Genomic DNA, 22673 nt, shown 5'->3' with positions numbered 1-22673 from the left:
AGTGGCCATCTAAAATGCATCAATGAATTTCAACCCACCTGGATCAAAGGAGAATGAAGAACACCAAGGACACAAGGTACTTACGAGCCCAAGAGACAGAAAGGGCCACATGAACCAGCGACTACATCATCCTGAGACCAGAAGAACTAGATGGTGCCCGGCTACAACTGATGACTGCCCTGACAGGGAACACAACAGAGAACCCCTGAGGGAGTAGGAGAGCAGTGGGATACAGACCCCAAATTCTCATAAGACCAGACTTAATGGTCTGACTGAGACTAGAGGGACCCTAGTGGTCATGGCCCCCAGACCTTCTGTTGCCCCAAGAGAGGAACCATTCCCTAAGTGAACTCTTCAGACAAGGATTGGACTGGACAATGGGTTGGAGAGGGATGCTGGTGAGGAGTGAGCTTCTTGGATCAGGTGGACACTTGAGACTATGTTGGCATTTCCTGCCTGGAGGGAAGATGAGAGGGTAGAGGGAGTTAGGAGCTGGCAAAATGGATGTGAAAAGAGAGTGGTGGGAGGGAGCGGGCTGTCTCATTAGGGGGAGTGTAATTGGGAGTATGTACCAAGGTGTATATCAGTTTTTGTGTGAGAGACTGACTTGATTTGTAAACTTTCACTTAAAGAGCAATAAAAATTATAAAAGAAATTGTGATACAGGCTATGAAGGAAAAGAAGAACAAGTTAGGAAAGAATATTTTTCTCCATTTTTGTTATTTTTTATTGTACCTTTATACATAAATCATTTGTGTTATAATACTTAACATAGTATAGTGATAAGAGCCCCAACTGTGAAACCAGACCACCTGCATTCAGATTCTGGTTGTGCTACTTACTACCTGGTTAACTTTAGGCAAGTTATTTAATTTCTCTGTGCCTTAGCTTTCACCCTTTTAATAGAGTTGATGTTAGTACCCACTGTTCTGAGGATTAAATGTGTTGATATCTGTAGATCACTCACAACAGTGCCTGTGCATTGTAAGTGCTATGTACGTCTTAGCTATGGAATGTATACGTAAAATATTGCAGAAGTACAATTCTGGACCTTACCTCTAATCTTAACTCTCTTTACTAGAAGTAATCACTTTTTAAGAGCTTGGTGTATGTCCTATTTTTCATGCATATATATATATTTTTTTTTATTCTCTTTAATTTGCATACACAATTGGTAGCATACTAGAATGTAAAGCTCCACAAGGGCAAAGATTTTTATCTGCTGTGTCCTCTTTGAATCCCCAGTGCTTAGAATAGTGTCTGGCACATAGTAGTCAGTAAATATTTGTTGGATAAATGAACAAACACTATGCATATCTTTTGAGAACTGTGTAACCTCTTGCTTCCTCTACTTGCTCATCTCCCATAATTTTTACTTGCATTCTTAAACCACTGACTCTCTTGGCCATGCCCTGGAAGTGGTCCTACCTCTGAAATTTTAGATGCAAACATCTTGATTTCTGGCTACAATTTTCTATACTTTTTTCAAACAATTTTTTGAGGTATATTTTATATGCCACGAAATTCACACTTATTAATTATACACAATTCAACTATTTTTAGTAAATCTGCTGAATTGTGCAACTATCACCATAATCCAGTTTTAAAACATTTTCATTGCTCCAGTAAGATCCGTCATGTCTTTTCATCTTTTAACTCTATCCCTGAGTTACTCTTACTCCAGCTCCTTGGCCCCACTACTGCTGCCCATCTTGTAGCCTCCTACTGCAATTAATTCCCTTTTTTCCAGCTTAGATTTGTTGGTTTGTGTTCTCAACTCCCTTTCCTGCCAAGGGAAACCCATCAATTCTAGATTAATTCATTTATTTCTCTCTGCTAAACCCTAGTTTCTCATTATTGCAGTATAAAAAAATTACAGATTGGTACCACTGTTCATTCATGGTTTTCAGCTTCCCTGGGGCCTCCCCCTGCCTGCCTTACTTCTGCTTTTCTCTAACTCTCTTCACCATTCTCTGGCCTCTTTACTCTAATGTTAAGCCTGTACCGAGGCCTTGCCTCCTACTTTTTAGATAAAATGGACCCATCAGTCTAAAACAGTGGTTCTCAATGTGTAGTTTGAGGGTCCATGAGACTTTTCCAGGGACTCTGCATGGTCAAAATCATTTTCATAATAATGCTAAGATGTGATTTGTCTTTTTCACTGTGTTCACTGATGGCGCAGTAGCAATGGTGGGTAAAACTGTTGGCACCTTAGCCCAAATTAAGGAAATGGCATCAAACTGTACTGTTGTTGTTAGATGCCATTGATTTGGTTCTGACTCATAGCGACCCTGTGTACCACAGAACCAAACACTGCCTGCGCCATCCTTATAATGATTGTTTTGCTTGAACCCATTGTTGCAGTCAGTGTGTCAGCCCATCTCGTTGAGGGTCTCCCTGTCTTCCACTGACCCTGTACTTTACCGAGCATGGTGTCCTTCTCCAGGGACTGATCCCTCCTGACAACATGTCCAAAGTCTGTAAGATGCAGGCTCACCATCCTTGCTTCTAAGGAACATTCTGACTACTTCTTCCAAGACAGATTTGTTCATTTTTTTGGCAGTCCATGGTATATTCAATATTCTTCGCCAATGCCAGAGTTTAAAGACGTCAGTTTTTCTTCCGTCTTCCTTATTCATTGTCCAGCTTTCACATGCATATGATGCAATTGAAAACACCATGGCTTAGGTCAGGCGCACCTTAGTCTTCAAGGTGATGTCTTTGCTTCTCAGCACTTTAAAGAGGTCCTTTGCAGCAGATTTGCCCAATGCAACGCGCCTTTTGACTTCTTGCCTGCTGCTTCCATGGGTGTTGATTGTGGATCCAAGTGAAATGAAATCCTTGACAACTTCAGTCTTTTCTTCATTTATCATAATGTGGCTTATTGGTCTAGTTGTGAGGATTTTTATTTTCTGTATGTTGAGGTGTAATCCATACTGAAGGCTGTGGTCTTTGATCTTCATCAGTAAGTGCTTCAAGCTCTTCACTTTATAATATAATGTAATATAATTACTGTACTAGCCATATTTTCCACCACTAAGCAGTCACAGTAAAAAAAAAAAAAAAAAGTTAGGAATATCCATAATGATAGTAAAAAATTTTACTTTTATTGAATCTTAACGTTTGAGTACACATCTTTCTAATATTTTATGTGACAAAATGAAAGTAAGCATAAGACGTGTCTCCAGTTTGTTTAGTGCTGTGATTGCCCTTAGGAAAAGAAGTATTTATATTATTGTTTTTAGTTGCAAACTGAAGTAGCCACTTTTTTTTTAATGGAATGCCATTTTTACTTGAAAGACCAACTTATAGACAAATTATTTTTGCTTGAATAAACAACTGATAGACAAGCCAAGTTATGTAGACTTGCATATTTTTCAAGACATTTTCTCAAAAGTGAACAAAGTGAGGCTGTCACAAGGAAAATAACTGATAGTATTTGTTTTCAATGATAAAATTTGAGCTTTCAGACATACATTAGAATTTTGAAAACCTTAAGATTTTTCTAATGAGATAGATAGATGTTGATATTAACAAATATGGTTTTTTTCGTATGGTAAAATGAAATGCATCAACATTTAGAGTATCTGCATAATTTTGTGGATCTCTATTTTCCAAGTGACCAATGAATGGTGTTAGAAGATCATGCATGGAGAAAAGATCCATTAGAAGTGTAAGATAGACCAATAGATTTTAATGTAATAGTACAGAAGTTCACTGATCTGATTTCAGATTCCACATTGCAACTAATCTCTAAGAAACTACCACTTGTTGAGTTTCTACGTAGTATCAAAGGAGACTATCCAGAATCATCTGAAAACACTGTTAAAACGTCTTCCTTTTTCTAATTACAATTTGTATGAGACTGGGTTTTCTTCATACGCTTCAACCAAAACAATATGTTGCAACAGACTGAGGAGAAACAGATGTGAGAATCCAGCTCTATTGTCAGAGATTTACGAACATGTAAAACAATACCTATTTTCTCACTAAACTGTTTTTGTTTTGGAAAATAGAGCTGTACTTTATTTTTTTTAATTCATTTATATTAACACATAATGGGTTTATTGTTATTTTAAAATTAGTAAGTAACTATCTTAAAAATTTCTCAGTCTTAATTTTGAATTTGGGAAATATCAATATACATAACCTACATAAACAAAAGCTCTTTGGGTTTCCCAGTAATTTTTAAGAATGACAAGAGATTCTGGCACCAAAAAGTTTGAGAACCATTAAAATAGAACTCCCTTGATTTTCTGTCTAAAGCCTTTAAACTGTATTCACATCCGTTCTCTCCTTCTTGCTACCTATTACAGTGAAAGAGATCTCCCTGCATCGCCTAAAAGGCTCAAGATCTCTTTGACCTTTTTAAAGACCTCTTCCTTTTATAATATGTCCTCATCTCCCTTCCCACGCCATTTAATAAGACTGTTAATTTTAAACACACACATTCATAGTCTTAAACACTTGCATAGCCGTTCTCCTTGAAGCATTTATCTCTACTTTGTGGATTCAATTTCTTACCTCCCATTTACTCTTGAACCTATTCCTATATGGCTCCTGTCCCAAGCATTTTACTGAAATTGCTTTCACTAATGACCTCAGTGTTGATAAATCCAGTGAATACCTTTTTGCCCTTACCGTTTGACCTCGTAGCAGCATTTATGACACCTCAAAACAGTCTTAAATGTTGGCTTCTGTGTTATAAGCCTCCTTTGGTTTTTCTTCTACCTCTTGGATCATTCGTACTCATACCATTTTGTTGGTTCTTCTTTTAACATCTGTAGTTACTGCTTAAGGAGACATCTGTAGTTACTCCTTAAGGAGCCCTGCTGGCATAATGGTTAGGTACTTGGCTAATAACCAAAAGGTTGGCGTCCAAACCTACCCAGTGGCTCTGCAGAAGAAAGACCAAGCAATCTGCTCCCATAAAGGTTACAGCCTAGAAAACCCTGTGAGGCAGTTGTACTCTGTCACATAGGGTCACTGTGAGTTGAAAATCAACTCAACAGCACTTAGTAGTTGTTCCTTGTGTTTCTGTCCTAGGCTTTCGTCTCTTTCTTTCTATATATTCTCTCCTCTGTGCAGTCTTATCTACCTTCATGGTTTTATTTTGTTTTTGTTAATCTTTTAAGCATTTGAGTTTCAAATGTATATCAGTAGCCTAAATTTCCCTCCAGAACTCTTGATCAATACATCAAACCATCTACTGAATAAATAAACACTGTGGTTAAGAGTGAGGGCTCAGAAGTCAGAGAAATCTTGGGTTGAATTTTAACTCTGCCACTTTTTATTTGTCTGATTTTAGCCAACTTTATTAAATGTCTATAAGACTCAGATTCCTCATTTGTAAAATGTGGATAATAGGCTTATCCCTTATTATCTTATAACTTGAGATTAAGCGTTTAAAGCACTTAGCACAGTATCTAGTACATTAGGTGCCATCAAGTCTAGTAATAGTACTCAGAAATATGTTAGCTTGCCTCTGCTCTATTAATAAAATTATTCTTTTTTTCATTATCATTAATTTCCAGTATTGCCACAGAAATCTTCCTCAGTATTCCACTATACCTAAGCCCCAGTCTGTCTGAAACTGAGTTTATTCCTGTTCTTGTTGTGTGCCGCTGAGTCGTTTTAACTCGTAGCAACCCTATAAGACAGTAGAATTGCCCAGTAGGGTTTCTAAGGCTATAACCTTTATGGAAGTAGATTACCACATCTTTCTCCCACTGAACAGCTGGTGGGTTTGAACCAGCAACCTTTCAGTTAGCAGCTGAGTGCTTAACCATTATGCCTCTGGGGATCTTTGCGTTTATTCTTATTCTTGCTTAAAACCAAAAAATGAACAACCTGTTTTCCCCCCAATAATTTGTTTCAGTAAATGACAGCATCATCAACCAGTTGCTTAAACCAAAAATTAGCCTTCATCCTCAGCTCCTACCTCACTCTCCACATCCAGTTAGTTATCAAGTCCTGACCATTTTACTTTCTCTATATTTTTGGAGTCAATCCATTTCCATAATCCTTGTTTCAGCCACCATTATCTTAGTTTTTCCACAATAGCCTCCTCACTCCCTATCTCTGCTCTTATGCATTGTGTTGTTAGCCTGGTCATTTCACTTTCCTCTGTTCACTTCTCCATCAAACTCCACTACTTATTCATTTTTCTTAGCAGGCTCTGCATCATTGGGCTTCTCACTACCACTCCAGTCCCACCTCTCACCACAGACTCTGACAGTAGTTGTATCTTTACTCAGTGGCTTCAGTTGCTGAATAAGCTCTGTTTTTTTATGATCCTTTACATGTGCAATTTTATTTGCATGAAATATTCTTTCCCTTCCTCAGAGAAAAAGTACCTCCAGTTTATCTCCAGCTTAGAGATTTACCTGCATGAAGACTTTGTAGAAACTACCTCTGCACCCCTGTTAGGTGTCCCTTCTAGATGCTTCATATACTTCCCCTGCATTCCACTTATATTATTTGTAATTGCTTATTGTTTGTGTTTCCCATGATGAAAGAAGAAAACTCAACAAAAGAAAAATATTAAAGTGGTAATGCCTCTGAATGGTGAGATTGAGCCCTGTTTCCTTTTTGCTTTTTTTAGAATGTTTATGTAATCTTTTCAAAATTATTTCTGTAATTTTTAAAAGGAAAAGCTCATATTTTGAAAACTTTTTGGCATATATTCTTAATATAAAAAATAGTTAGTATTAAATTGGTTTTAGAAGTCAAAATATTCTTACCCATGAAGGTTTTTGTTTTGTTGTTGCTGTTATTTTCTTTCAGAGCATACTGCTTATTTTAAAACTGGATTTAAACTTCTAATTTCTAACAAAATACAAATTTCCAATAAAATTGAAATGAAAATTTTGTGTGCTAATATGCTGTGTTTTATTCTCTATATTTGTATAATAATTGTTTCACTTAACATTTTAGGGAATAAAATTTTCTGATAAAGCTTTTTTTTTTCTAATTTAGGATATGTGAACTTTTGCAAAGTGGAGCCGTAATGAATAAATTTTACCAGCCTCATGAAGCGCATATTCCCTACCTCCTACAGCTCTTCATTGACTACAATCTGTATGGAATGAACTTAATAAATCTGGCTGCTGTCAAGTTCCGAAAAGCAAGAAGGAAAAGTAAGTTTAATTCCACAAGTTCAAATTAAAACTTCGTCATCAGTGTTATATAATCAACGATTTATAAAATAATATATAAAATAATACATATTTATTTAGAAAATAACTGTTGCATGAGTAAGGAAGAAGAAATACACAAAATGGAATTAGAGGTAGTCAGGAAAAGCATCTTAGAAGAAATGGTTTTTGTTTTTTTGACAGTTATTGAGGTATAATTCACATACTCATACAATTCATTTAAAGTGTATGATTCAGTGGTTTTTAGCATATTCACAGAGTTGTGACCCATCGTCACAATTTTAGAACATTTTCATCACCTCAGAAAAGAAACCTATACCCTTTAGCTGTCAACCCCTACTCTCCCCTTCTCCTCCAACACTTAGAAATCGATAACCTGCTTTCTGTCTTTCTACATTTGCCTGTTCTGGACATTTCATATGAATGAATCATATGATATATGGTTTATTGTGACTGGCTTCTTTCACTTAGCATAATGTTTTTCATGGTTCATCCATGCTGTAGCATGTATAAGTACTTCTTTTTTTAATAGAGACATTTATATGTATAAATTTTTTCTTTAAAGTACCACTTTGGCAGCATCCAGTAAGTTATGGTATGTTGAGTCTTCATTTTTATTCCTCTCAAAGTATTTTCTAATTTCCCTTGTTATTTCTTCTTAAGCCACTGGTTATTTATGAAAAGTGTGCTGCTTAATTTCTACATATTTGCAATTGTCTCAAATTTCTTAAGAAACTGTTTTTAAAGCTTGGTTTCAAACAGTTAATAGGTGTATATGAGTCGGAATCGACTGGAGGGCAATGGGTTAATAGGTGTATCTGGTGGAACATGGGGAGGAAGGCACCCTGGTAGTGGAAACGTCATAGGTTTGAGTCCAGCAATCTGAGTTCTCATCTTATCACTTGACTGTGTTATTAAAGGAGCCCTGGTGGTGTAGTGGTTAAGAGCTCGGCTGCTAACCAAAAGGTTGGCAGTTCAAACCCACCAGCCGCTCCTTGGAAACCCTGTGGGGCAATTCTGCCCCATCCCGTAGGGTCGCTATGAGTCGAACCGACACAACAGCACCTAACAACACAACATGATTTTAAAATCAGAAGCCCTGGTGGTGTAGTGGTTAGGATTTCGGCTGCTAACCAAAACTCTGGCAGTTGGAATGCACCAGGCACTCCATGGAAACTCTGTGGGGCGGTTCTACTCTGTCCTATAGGGTTGCTATGAGTTGGAATCAACTCGATGGCAACGAGGTTTTTTTTTTATGTTATTAAATATAGGTAAAAATATCAGCCTCTGTCACAGGAAGGTTTTGAGTATTTATAAGATAGGATATGTGTATAAAGTACCTGACAGATAGTAAGTTGTTCTGAAATACTTGTTCTCTTCCCATTCTTTGGCCTGTATTACCTTATCTAACTTTTTTAAAAAAGCTTACTTATGCTTACAAACTTTAAAATTGGCACTTCTTTACTATCTGCCATCTCTTTTTGGTAAAGTATTATCATCACCACCGTGAGGGAGGCAAAGTATTTCCAAAGGAAACACAGTAGGCAAAGTTGGCTACTGAAACTTACTTCTAAATTCAAATTAGAATAAAATCTAATCCTTTTCTTAGTTTACAAAGGCCCACACGATCTAATTCGTACCTCCATCTCCATCATGTTTTTTTAATTCTCACTACTAGCCCATTAGTTTCTGACCTCACTGGCTTTTTTTTGTTCCTATACTAGACCTGGTCTGTTCAGACCCTTGCACTAGTAGCTCCCCTTCCTGGAATACCCTTCTCCCTAGTCTACCAGTATCTGGCTCCTTCTTGTCACTCAAATCTCGGTTTAAAAATCTTCCTTGAACACCGTCTAAATAGCTACTCTGTCACTGTCATATCTCATCTACTTTAATTCTCTACAAAGTATTTAACACTCACTGACTGATATTTTTGTTAATTTATTCTCAGTCTCTTCCCCTTGTGTATAAGCTCAACGACAGCAGGTCTTGAATGTCATATTTTCTGCTATACACCTAGGACCTAGAACAATATTTGATAAAAAGTGGGCATTTAAATATGAATGAACTCAGCCCTCATTTAAATAGCAGTCTTTTTATTTATGTTTTAAGAACGCCTTTTCAAGACTATTTTCATCTCTACCTGCAATGTTATCACTTCTCTACCATCATTTTATTCAGATGATTAACAGGAGTGGAGAATATTCTTTCACCTTTTTTATTTTTGTTATGATAAAAAAGTTTATAATAATTGTGTGGCACCCTGGAGTAAATAGATGAGGTTGCCTATTGACAGAGGTACTTGTGAAGTTGTAGGGTAGATCTAACTGCACCCAGGACTGAAGGGATCAGTTTCTTAGCCCAACTGAAATCCATTCATCAGCACGTAACAATGCCATAGTTGGGAGCTCTACTCTAATCTGCCTTAAACATTCCTTTAGTGTTTCTCTGTTGTTGTCATTTTTTTTCCTCTTCCTTACTGTAATACTTAAAAAATTACAATGCACATTAAGACTTTTACTCCTGTACTAATGAAGCTTTTTAGTCCTGGAATGATTAAACCTGTTCAACTTTGTTTAAGTCAGTTTCCCACTTTTTTTCTCTATAATACAATATCTGTTCACACCTTCCTGAACACACTTTAGGGAATGCTGCTCCAATATCTTTTGCCTTTTTGTTCTTTTTGGATTCCTTCTCCATCTCTTAAAACAAAATGCAATCAGCATTTTTCTTCTAACCCCACTGCCCCTTCTAACTACTGTAATTTTTTTTCTTTTCCTTCACTGCTAAACTTCTTAAAACAGAGGTCAGCATTTTTTGTCTATTAGCTTACCACCCATTTTCCTATAGCTTAACTCCCATCTCTTTCAACATATCCATACTATGCAGTTGAAAGTCATCAGAGAAGACTTTTTGTTTCCCTGAATAGTGGGCTAAATTATTGGCACTTCTGCTAAAAACAATTGAAGAGCTGGATAGAATGGAAAAAAATAAAAACAAATGTATCAAAGAGATTTGGAAACAGTAAAGAAGTACTGACCAAGACAGAATACAGTACTGAAAGCAACTTTTGCACTGAGGGTGTTTGCTAATCATGAAAAATTTAGAACCTTCCTTGAGACAAAGTTATTAGGTGAGAGAGACAGAAACCAAGACCCAGAGTCTGCCAGGCAGAGGGTTTCCCTAAAGTTGAGCACAAACTGGGAAGTGGGACAGCCTTGGTGATATTTTGCCCCTGTTTGAATCTCCTGGGTTAAAAGAGATTCTAGAACTTGATCTGAGGTGGTGTTTGAATAATAATATACTTAGATCTATAGAAGCAAATGCAAATCTTCATTAGAAATCATGTAGGTCTATTATAGCTCTCAAATTATCATACAAAATGAATTCCAAGTATAATGTATATAACACAATATAGACTAAGCCAAGAAAAAGAAATTGAAGATTTTTACCAATTTCTGCAGTCTGAAATTGATTGGACATGCGATCAGGATGCACTGATAATTAATGCTGATTAGAATGCTAAAGTTGGAAACGAAGAAGGATTGGTAGTTGGAAAATATGGCCTTGGTGATAGAAACGATGCCAGAGATCACATTATAGACTTCTGCAAAACCAACAGCTCCTTCATTGCAGATACCTTTTTCATCAACATGAACCGCAGCTGTACACATAGACTTCGCCAGATGGAATACACAGGAATCAAATCGACTACATCTGTGGAAAGAGATGATGGAAAAGCTCAATATCATCAGTCAGAACAAGGCCAGGGGCTGACTGTGGAACCAGACCATCAATTGCTCATATGCAAGTTCAAGTTGAAACTGAAGAAAATTAGAACAAGTCCATGAGAGCCAAGGTATGACCTTGAGTATTTCCCACCTGAATTTAGAGACCATCTCAAGAATAGGTTTGATGCATTGAATGCTAATGACCAAAGACCAGACAAGTTGCGGAATGACATCAGGGACATCATACATGAAGAAAGCAAGAGGTCATTAAAAAGATAGGAAAGAAAGAAAAGACCAAAATGAATGTCAAAAGAGACCCTGAAACTTGGCCTTGAACATCAAGTAGCTAAGGCAAAAAGAAGAAATGATGAAGTAAAAGAACTGAACAGAAGATTTCAAAGGGTGGCTCAAGAAGACAAAGTATAATGACATGTGCAAAGAGCTGGAGATAGAAAAACAAAAGGGAAGAACACACTTGGCATTTCTCAAGCTGAAAGACCTGAAGAAAAAATTCAAGCCTCAAGTTGCAATAGTGAAGGATTCAGAAAATATTGAACAACGCAGGAAGCATCAAAAGATGGAAGGAATACATAGAGTCATTATACCAAAAAGAATTGGCCAACTTTCACCCATTTCAAGAGGTAACTATGATTAGGAACCGATGGTACCGAAAGAAGTCCAAGCTGCACTGAAGGCATTGGCAAAAAACAAGGCCCCCGGAATTGTTGGAATATCAGTTGAGATGTTTCAGCAAACGGATGTAGCGCTGAAAGTGCCCACTCATCTATGCCAAGAAATTTGGAAGACAGCTACCTGGCCAGCCGACTGGAAGAGATCCGTATTTATGCCTATTCCCAAGAAAGGTGATCCAACTGAATGTCGAAATCATCAAACAATATCATTAATATCACATGCAAGTAAAATTTTGCTGAAGATCATTTAAAAGTGGGTGCAGCAGTATGTTGACAGGGAATTGCCAAAAAATCAAGCTGGATTCAGAAGAGGACGTGGAACCAGGAATATCATTGCAGATGCCAGATGGATCTTGGCTGAAAGCAGAGAATACCAGAAAGATGTTTACCTATGTTTTATTGACTATGCAAAGGCATTCGACTGTGTGGATCATAAATTATGGCTAACATTGCGAAGAATGGGGATTCCAGAACACATCATTGTGCTCATGAGGAACGTACATATACATAGATCAAGAGGCAGTTGTTTGGACAGAACAAAGGGATACTTCATGGTTTAAAGTCAGAAAAGGTGTGCATCAGGGTTGTATCCTTTCACAGAACCTATTCAATCTGTATGCTGAGCAAATAATCTGAGAAGCTGGACTTTATGAAGAAGAATAGGACATCAGGACTGGTGGAAGACTCATGAACAACGTGCGTTATGCAGATGACACAACCTTGCTTGCTGAACGTGAAGAGGAAGCACTTACTGGTGAAGATCAAAGACCACAGCCTTTAGTATGGATTGCACCTCAACATACAGAAAATAAAAATCCTCACAACTGGACCAATAAGCACCATCATGATAAATGGAGAAAAGATTGAAGTTGTCAAGGATTTCATTTCACTTGGATCCACAATCAATACCCATGGAAGCAGCACTCAAGAAATCAAAAGGTGAATTGCTTTGGGCTTGTTGGCTGCAAAAGACCTCTTGTTGGCTGCAAAAGACCTCCTTAAAGTGTTGAAAAAGCAAAGATGTCACCTTGGAGACTAAGGTGCGCCTCACCCCAAGCCACGGCATTTTCAGTCGAATCATATGCGTGCGAAAGCTGGACGATGAATAAGGGAGACAGAAGAAGAACTGATGCTTTTGAATTGTGGTGTTTTTGATAAAGAATATTGAATTTACTGTGGGCTGCCAAAAGACCAAACATCTGTCTTGAAGGAAGTACAGGCAGAATGCCCCTTAGAAGCAAGGATGGCAAGACTACAACTTACATACTTCGGACATGTTGTCAGGAGGGATCAGTCCCTGGAGAAGGACACCATGCTTGGTAAAGTACAGAGTCAACAAAAAAGAGGATGACCCTCAACGAGATGGATTGACACAGTGGCTGCAGCAGTGGACTCAAGCATAACAATGATTGTGGGCATGGTACAGGACCAGGCAGTGTTTTGTTCTGTTGTGCATAGGGTTGTTGTGAGTCAGAACCGACTGGACAGCACGTAAAAACAAGAGCAACAGAACCACAGTGTTGTTGTTGTTAGGTGCTGACACTGTGTTCAACAGAGCGAAACACTGCCCGCACATTTAAATGTATCATACCTTTTTTCTAGCATGAAAGTATTAGGGTCATCTCTCCCTCACATCTATATGTTGCTAATACTTTTTCTCCCTCTTAGTTTAGAACCATTATTCTCAATTGTGTATGTACATTCCTGTGTGTATATGAAATTTTAGAACACAATTTTAGAAACTAGTCACATAGGACTATATATTGTTTTACTTACAAGGTAAGCATATGGAAATTAAAAGTAAAATTTATTTTCTTTTGCCTTTCTGTTTCTAGGTGACACGATGCGTGCAACTGGATCTTGCAAGGATCAGTTACCAGGAAATTCTCTTACTGGCTCTCTGTTTCGGTGGGAAGAGGATGAAATACCAAGGTCAGTTCATGTTGTAAAGGAAAAGAAAATTTATTTAAACATGTCCTAGTTATGATCAGAAATCAGTGGTTACCATAATTTAATTTTAACCTTTTATTATATTAGTTTTTTTTTTTTAAATCTGCAAGTTTATAAAAAAAAAACAAATCTCAGCATTAGTGTGTTACATCGAGTAGTAGATTTAAAAACTAGAACATGGGAACAGGACTATTTTCTACTCAATACCTAGTTATTACATAATTGATAAAAGGAATCTGAGGATAGCTTTTTAATACTTCTCTCTAGCATTCAACTTGATTATGCATTCTAAATTGATAACCTATAATTTGTCAAGTAAAAGTCACATTTATAATAAAACGGCAATTTAAAACTGAAATAGCAAAATATTTTTAATAATAGTAACGCCTAAAATTCAAAATATTAAATATTTACAGGAAAAAGTGGTCTAACATACTGTGTGTGAATTATATAATTTTCAGTTTCTTTTAACTATTATTATTGACTAGGCTTTTTTTCCTGGATAACATGTATTCTACATGTTTAGATTTCCCTAGTATAAAGCAGATAAGTAATCACAGCTACCTAACTTATCGATCAGTAGCGTTATCTCTATGGAACTCAGAGGGATTTCTGTTTTATGCTGTAAAGTGCTGCACAAGCTGCCTTAATCCTATTTTGATCATTTGAATATTGTCAGGGTGGTTGTTATTTTTCTCTTTTCACTACACATGTCAGTTGATACCTTTTAAGCACATTTTTTCTTAGGAGGAGTGCAAGGTAGAAAAGGTGTTTAGTTAAATGTTAAATTACTATTTTTTATTTCATAATACAATGAATTTATTAATTAGTTGAAAATAAACTATCATAAAGTATTTATTTAGCACTTAATTTAGTTTAATATCCTAATATGTACTTGACGAAATCTCCATATTAGAGAAGTATTTGGGGTTTTTTAATACCTAAAAATTAAGAAAGAATCTCATTAAATAATGATACAAATACATTGTTTTACAATTGAGATATTACACCAAGATAAAATTTCAAAGACTGACGTAACATGAACAGTCAGTGACTTGCCTTACATCCATGCTTTTGCTTGTCAACAATAGGTATTTTCATTATTTATTCAGGACTTTTTATTGTTAGAAACACATACACACACACTCTGTGTACTTCTTGGGTAGTCTGTGTGAAGTTGAAAGAGAGTATTATTTTTATCTCTGTAGATAGTATGAAGTTTAAAGAGTGTTTATGTAATAGACATCTTTCTGTTTAGGTCATAAGACTATATAGTAAAGTTCACTGATTAGGAGTAAATTTGGAGACACTATTATAATGGAAAGCTTGAATTTTTAATTTTTTGAAGGAGTCCGTTTCATTACTTTTAAGTGTTGTACAAATTAGAAGCAAAGATATAAGTAGGCAAACTAGTGAAATTAAGCAATCTATTGAGAATTAAAATTTATAATATGTATAAAATAGCTGTCCTGGATTGAATTGTGTCTGCCAAAACTGTGGATCAGTTTGGCTGGGCCATGATTCCCTGTATTGTGTGGTTGTCTACCGTTTTGTGATCTGATGTGATTATCCTATGTGTTGTAAATCCTAACCTCTATGATGTTATTGAGGCAGGATTAGAGGTAGTTATGTTAATGAGGCAGGACTCGATCTACAGGATTAGGTTGTATCTTGCATCTGTCTCTTTTGAGATATAAAAGAGAGAAGCCAGCAAAGAGATTCACCAAGAATGAAGAACAGGGAGGGAGGGGGCACATCCTTTGGACCCAGGGCCCCGGTGCTGAGAAGTTCCTTGACCAGTGGAAGATTGATGGCAAGGACATTCCCCCAGAGTCAGCAGAGTTGGAAAGCCTTCCCCTGGAGCTGGCACCCTGAATTCTGACTTCTGTCTTCCTAGACTATGAGAGAATAAATTTCTATTTGTTAAAACCATCCACCTGTGGTATTTCTGTTATGACCCATTAAAAACTCATTGCTATCAAGTCAATTCCAACTCATAGCAACCCTGTAGGACAGAATAGAACTGCCCCATAGGGTTTCCAAGGAGCACCTGGTAGATTCGAACTGCTAACCTTTTGGTTAGCAGTCCAACTCTTAACCACTATGCCACCAGGGTTTCCAGTTCTGTTATAACAGCACTAGATAACTAAGATAGAATTTGGTACTAGGAGAGTGGGTTGCTGCTCTAGCAGATACTTAGAATGTAGAAGCAGTTTTTGAATTGAGTAATGGGTAGAAGCTGGAAGAGTTTTAAAGTGCCTAATGGTAAAAGCCTAGATTGCCTGAAAGAGACTGTTGGTGGAAATATGAACATCAAAGACAGTTCTGGTAAGGACTCAGAAGGAAGTGAATAGAGCTGTAACACTGGAGACAGTGCAGAAAGCAGGAAGCAGCAGCAGAGAAACGACAGCAGCAGAACCAGGAGGCTGGCACGAGACAGTGCAGGAGCCAACCCACAGAGCAAGAGAGCTGACCACAGAGGAGGCTTCCTGGTGGAGTGGGATACTTCCAGGCCCTTATCGGTAGAGCTAGGCTTGCTGATCTGTGAAACAAGAGAGCTGAGTGCCTTCTGGTCGAGGTTTACTGGCAGAGTAGGGTGCCTCCAGGCACTTATCAGAGAGCTAAAGAGCCCAAGCAGGGCAGACACCAGGCTGGCCCAAGAGGCCAAGGAACCAGGAATCAGAAGCTGAAGAGACAAGGAACACAGGAAGCAGAACTGCTTCAGTCTCAAAGGGTAGAGCCATGACCTCTGGGGTCTCAAATGGTGCAGCCATGATCTCTGGGGTTTTAAAGGGTGGGGTCCTAGCCTCCTAGGTTTCAAAGAGTCAGATCTTCACCAACTCAGTTCCAGAGCGTAGGGCCGCCTTTCATGAGTGCCAGCGAAATGGGACCAGATCCGTTGCCCAAAGCTGAGGGGATGAGGCTGCCATGCCTAAGGGACAGAAGAACTTGGCCTGCCTGGGCCGAGAGAGTAGGGTCATCTCTGACAGACTAGGAAAATGGGGCCACCCAAATCCGAGGAAGCAGAGTTGCTGTCCCAGTGAGCCTGGAAGGCAGAGCTGAAGCCCAGGGCTGTGGGGCCTCCACCCAGAATCCAGTGAGTGTGGCCAATACCCAGAGTCTGGAGGGCAGGGCCATAGCCTAAACAGTCTCAGAGAACAGAAGATTATTTTCAAGCTTGAGAGCTAATGTAATGTGTTCTGCTGACTTCCTTGGTGCCTGTTACCCCTTCTTTCCCTCTGATTTCTCCCATTTGTAATGGATATGTTTACCTTGTGCCTGTTCCACCGTTGTACTTTGGAAGCAGATAATTTGTATTCTGGATTTCACAGATAAAGAGGAATTTTGCCCCAGGGTGGAATTTGGACTTGGAGTTGATTTAAAACTTGGGATGACATGATGGGGTGAATAAATGTGTTTTACATGGGGCAAGGACACAGTTTTGGGGGGCCAAAGGATGGAATGTTATGGATTGAATTATATCCCCCCAAAATACACATCAACTTGGCTAGGGCATGATTCCCAGTATTGTGTGGTTGTCTACCATTTTGTCATCTGATGTGATTATTCTATGTTTTGTAAATCCTAACCTCTGTGCCCTGTTAGCACAGTGGTTAAGAGTTCAGCTGGTAACCAAAAGATCAGCAGTTCGAATCCACCAGCTACTCCGTGGAAACCCTATGGGGCAGTTCTGCTCTGCCCTGTAGGGTCGCTATGAGTCAGAACTGACTCCATGGCAGTAAGTTTGTTTTTTTAATGATGTTAATGGCAAGATTAGAGGTAGTTGTGTTAATGAGGCAGGACTCAATCTACAGGATTAGGTTGTATCTTGAGTTAGTCTCTTTTGAGATATAAAAGCTTCGGACCCAGAGTCTCTGCTCTGAGAAGCTCCTCAACCAGTGGAAGATTGACGACAAGGACCTTTCCCCAGAGCGAGAAAGACTTCCCTTGGAGCTGGCACCTGAATTCTGACTTCTAGCCTTCTGTGCTGTTACAGAATAAATTTCTGTTTGTTAAAGGCATCCACTTGTGATATTTCTGTTATAGTAGCACTGAATAACTAAGATAATAGCTGTATCTTTTGTCTGAGATTATCCTATTTTTTGGTATTTTTGGAATGCTTGTATTATCATATTTTGCACAAATAATGTATGCCTTCTACATTTGTTTGCCAACTGCACCTACCCCGACAATGAAGTATTTTCATAAACACCACTATGCAAATTTTTTTACACGTTATGCAAATTTTTCAAAATGTTACTGTAAAAAATTAACATGGCACGCTTATGAAAATACCTTGTGGGAGCAGGGTGTGTTATTTGCATAAACACATGAAAATCCATAATTTCATTAAGTACAAATAACATAATGTCAAATTTTTTTTTGCCCTAAATCAGTACTCTTTTAGATTTTGTTACTCTTATTTCCATCCCTAATGTTAGCATCTTTTTCTGTGTACTTTTTTTAAACAAATGATTTCTGTTCCTTCACAAATGTTCTTACAAAGGGCTATGACAAATAGCAACAAAGTTGAAGTAACATTGGGGGTACTGAGTTGGCAGCTCCACTAACCTTACTTAAAAACTTAGTGTAAATCACTACATATCATGGACCTGCAGGGTCACCTGTCAGAGTGTTAAATACACAAAAGTTGAGGGTATACTGCAGTAATATGAATGCTGGCTGCCCATCAGAATCACCTGAAGTGATTTTTAAAATTACACATTTCTAAGGTCTACCCTCGGTATTTCTAATTAGTAGGAAAAAAAACCAAACCCGTTGCCATCGAGTCAATTCTGACTCATAGCAACCCTATAGGACAGAGTAGAACTGCCCCATAGAGTTTCCAGGGAGCGCCTGGTGGATTCAAACAGCCAACCTTTTGATTAGCAGCCGTAGTTCTTAACCAGTATGCCACCAGGGTCTATTGTATTAAGCTATGAAGGGAAATGTTCAGAGAGATACAACTGTCTAATCATCATCCCATTGCCTATCTACTTTCCATGACTGAAATTAAATACGTGTATTTACGGACCAAAACTTTTTTACTCATGCTTTCGCTTTTTCTACATTGTGGAGACAGTTTTAATTTTGAAAACTCCCTTTTCCTAGGAATATCTCTTGTTCTGAATGCCTAAAGTATTTTGTAGTAAGAGCAAGAAATAGTTGTAAATTTCTACTATGAGTTTGCTTTTTTGTTTATGTTACTATTTCCCTCCTTTGTCACAAATGTGCTACTTCTAGAAGATGCATCCTTGGCATTTACAATATAGTTCTCTCAAATTGCAAAACTTTTAGTATAAGAAGAATAAAGCTGTTGACTATAAACTATTTTGTCTGATACTTCAGTCCAGGACAAAACTAATTTTGTTAAATTATGTGAGTGAAAAAACAATCTACATTGAAAATTATTTTTTCAGAAAATGAAAGGGGTAGATTGTGATAGGCTAGCTAACATTTCCCTTCTCTACCAATGGTAAAAAGATTTTATACACACATACACATACATACATACATGTACAGACTCACACACATACACGTATATATACTTGAATTTTAAGAATTCTCTGGTGTAACAAATTAATTTTTAAGTTCAATCATAATTATTTTCTTAGCAATAGACAATGGAAAAAGTGTTTCAAATCAAAATGTTAATGAAATCTGCTGTCACCCCCTTCCAAGTAAAATCATAAATCTCTTTTCATTTTAGTAGGGGGTCTAAATTTTGAAATGAGTAAACTGCAGTCTGTACTGGATTTTGTCCCTTTTGTCAGTCTGTCAGGGACAGTTATGTGGTGTCTTCCTAATGTTCTCTTTTGTAGCTCTGATGAAAAACAAAATGCTTTTGAGTCAAAGATGATAACAATACCATGTAGTTCTTATAAAATTAATGTCCTTGTGGTGTCACCACTTTTCCTAGCTCTAATCCACTTTGGGACATTCATGTGGTTTACCAATTCTATAGCCGTGGGAAATTTTAAAGCATTCCCCAGCTCAAAAGTAGTTTAGGGCAAGGAGTACAGTAAGTATAATTTGCCCACTTTTTAGAATGCCCATTTACCCTTGTTTCCATTGCATATTCTCTCATTGTATTATTTTTAAACCATCTATGATTGTTGAGGAGCCCTGGTGGCATAGTGGTTAAGAGCTTCACTGCTAACCAAAAGGTCGTGGTTCAAATCTACCAGCTACTCACTGGTGGCAGTTCCACTCTGTCCTGTAGGGTTGCTATGAGTTGCAGTCAACGCCTTGGTGACAGGTTTGGTTTTGGGGGGTTTTCTTATGATTGTGGAAGAAGATCCCTCTGGGCAACTAATTACATATGTGTACTGTTGATTCATCCCTCTGTTGTCTGTATTATTCTATCCCAAACATTTTTATTCCTGATGTATATAATGAGGCAAAATATGTAGAATATACTGCAAAGGCTTTCAATAGGGTACCAACACAATTGAAAAAACAGTCACTGTCAAGTCAATACCATGAGCTGGTATCATGGTAACCCCATGCGTGTTAGAATAGAAGTATGTTCCATAGGGTTTTCAGTGACTACGTTTTCATTTGTAGATTGCCAGGTCTTTCTCCTGTGGTGCCTCTGGGTAGGTACAAACCTACAACCTTTTGGTTATTAGCAGCCGAGCACTTAACCATTTGCACCATCCAGCAGCTCCATCCATATAATAGCTTTTTTATTTTTCTTTTCTTGTTTTTCATTTCTTTATATACATAATATCAATTATGTTATAAATAATTGTGAATTAATTTATCATCATAATCTACCTCAGTGGTTTTCTGTTTACCACCTGTTCTGAATTGAATTATGTCCCCCCAAAATATGTGTTATAAATCCTAACCCCTATGCCTATGGTTATAATCCCATTCAGGAATGAGTTGTCTTTATTATGTTAGTGAGGCAGGATTAGTATAGGGTGTATCTTGAGTCAACCTCTTTTGAGATATAAAGGAGATTAAACAAGCAAGCAAAGGAGAGATGGGGTAAGACAGGTACCGAGACACATGGAGATCTCCAAGGAACCAGGGAGCCAGAAGCTAAAGAGACAAGGACCTTCTTCCAGACCCAATAGGGAGAAAGCCTTCCCCTCAAGCCAGTGCCCTGAATTTGGGCTTCTAACCTCCTAAACTGTTTGTTAAAGCCACTTACTTGTGGCACTCACTGTTACAGCAGTAGTAGATAACTAAGATAACCACTTAAACATGAAATATTGTAAAAGTAAGAAAAATCCTCACAGATTTTGCTTTAACATAGTTACTGTATTTTTGGAAATCTTTTTGTTACAGCTCTTTAATACTAGAAGGTATTGAACCACGGAGTACCTGTGAACTAGAAGTGGATGCTGTAGCTGCTGATATCTTAAATCGGCTGGACATCGAAGGTATCTACAGTTATTTTTAATATTTTATTTTTATTTTTAAAAATCAGTCACCAAAATAGAGTAGAAAAAGTAGGGAAGAAAACATTACTAGGGAAATAAGATGTTATAGAAGGAAGATGCAATATGTTATGAAGATTGCTTTTGCAGTTCTAATTAGTCATTATTTTTTCAATTATTCATTTATATAAGTACATTTGTATAGACATGAAGAGCGTGATGTAAATATGACACTAAATAATATTAGCCAATATGATAGGATTTAATATACTGTGCCTTTTAACTTTTTTATTCCTAGATTATATACCAGGGAGGGACCCTTAGATCTACTGGTATCATCAAGTGCTTGAATTCTTCTCACTTACTGGGTTTTTGGGAACTAGTAGGAAGAAAACTTAAAAAAGGAATAATGCAAACAAATGTAGGTTGGGACAGTGTATAAGTCTGTTGTATTTCACAAAGTAGGTAATTATTTTTCTTCCTAAAAGGCAATATTAAAATTTGAATTCCTATTTTTAAGCATTTTTTATGTTGTCCTTTGTAATATTAAATTATTGTTGTGATTACAGCTCAAATTGGTGGAAATCCTGGCCTACAGGCCATATGGGAAGATGAAAAGCAACGACGAAGAAACAGAAATGAAACTTCTCAAATTATCCAACCTGAATCACAAGGTATAAACCTAATAGTACTCTGATGATTTTTGAAACTAAATATTTTAGTTGAAAAATTAAGCCAATAAGTTTTTGCCTTGACATTAGATTGTACTTTTAAAATTACCTTTAAATTTTGTATTTTTTCCTTTTGTCACTGCTCTGCAACCAGTCATCCTTTATCTTTACAACTATCTCTGAAGTATCATTCATTGACATCTTCAGTGTCCTTTGTTTTCACTGAACTCCGCCTTGTCCTCTTGCCCACCTTTTTGCCAAATGAGCTGTAGAAAACTCACAGAAGGTCACAAATCCCAAACTTAAAAACACTGTGTAGTTCATTAAGCTTTGAAAAGGTCACTCATGAAATACTGCCCCCAAATTATTTTCTCGATATATCATAAAAATTCTCACTTTGATTATCATGTACATCTCTGAAGAAAATACTTATTTTATTATTAAACCCTCCTACATTCAAAAAGAATTTGAGGGGGCTTAAATAAATACAATGGATACAATAAAAAAAATTTTTTTTAAATAACAGTAAAAAATAAAAGATAATAATCAAATGGCAGATGTATTTGGAATAAGGTAGTAAGCCTACATTGAAGTCCAATTTAAAGAAGTGTTTTTATTATAATGTCTTAGGCACTAAAAATACTTTGGTAAATTTTGAGTGCCTTTTATGCACTTTAAAATAGAAATATTTCGTAAGGGGAAAATTTCTAGGTTCAGGGTGTATGATACATTCATAGGTAGAGAACAATGTTTTTCTCCTTTAGATTCAGGTTATAATTATAGAATTTCGAGCTGACTTTTAGTATTTAATTTTAAAACTTTAGTAACAACCATTTCTCTTTTGTTTTATAACAGGACTGTATTTAGCTGGTATTATGTATATCAAGAGAAAGATAGGAAATTGTTACCATTTTTAAAGCTACTTTAGGAGAAAAGAAAATATTTCATTCGTGTGCTATCTACATTTTTTAATGCCCTTTTTAAAATTCAAAGATCACAGGTTTATGTCAGCCACAGAAAGTGAAAAAAAATTTCAGAAGAAACTTCAGGAAATTCTCAAACAGAATGATTTCTCTGTGTAAGT

The 22673-nt window shown here is 37.1% G+C and overlaps 1 protein-coding gene across 3 annotated transcripts in view; it reads left to right on the top strand.

The window, feature by feature from the left end:
- Window positions 1-22673, top strand: part of REV3L (REV3 like, DNA directed polymerase zeta catalytic subunit) — a 210824-nt gene that overhangs the window by 87503 nt on the left and 100648 nt on the right. For all 3 annotated transcript variants that reach the window (XM_049899056.1, XM_049899045.1, XM_049899065.1), the window contains 5 exons: window positions 6979-7139; window positions 13413-13509; window positions 20827-20921; window positions 21488-21592; window positions 22583-22667. In XM_049899056.1, the coding sequence (XP_049755013.1) occupies window positions 6979-7139; window positions 13413-13509; window positions 20827-20921; window positions 21488-21592; window positions 22583-22667 (543 nt within the window). The remainder of the gene's footprint in view (window positions 1-6978; window positions 7140-13412; window positions 13510-20826; window positions 20922-21487; window positions 21593-22582; window positions 22668-22673) is intronic.

This window comes from Elephas maximus, chromosome 1 (assembly GCF_024166365.1).
Source record: "Elephas maximus indicus isolate mEleMax1 chromosome 1, mEleMax1 primary haplotype, whole genome shotgun sequence".
Lineage (NCBI taxonomy): Eukaryota > Metazoa > Chordata > Mammalia > Proboscidea > Elephantidae > Elephas > Elephas maximus.
Note: the sequence above shows the minus strand (reverse complement) of the source record. Positions and strands in the feature narration are given on the sequence as shown.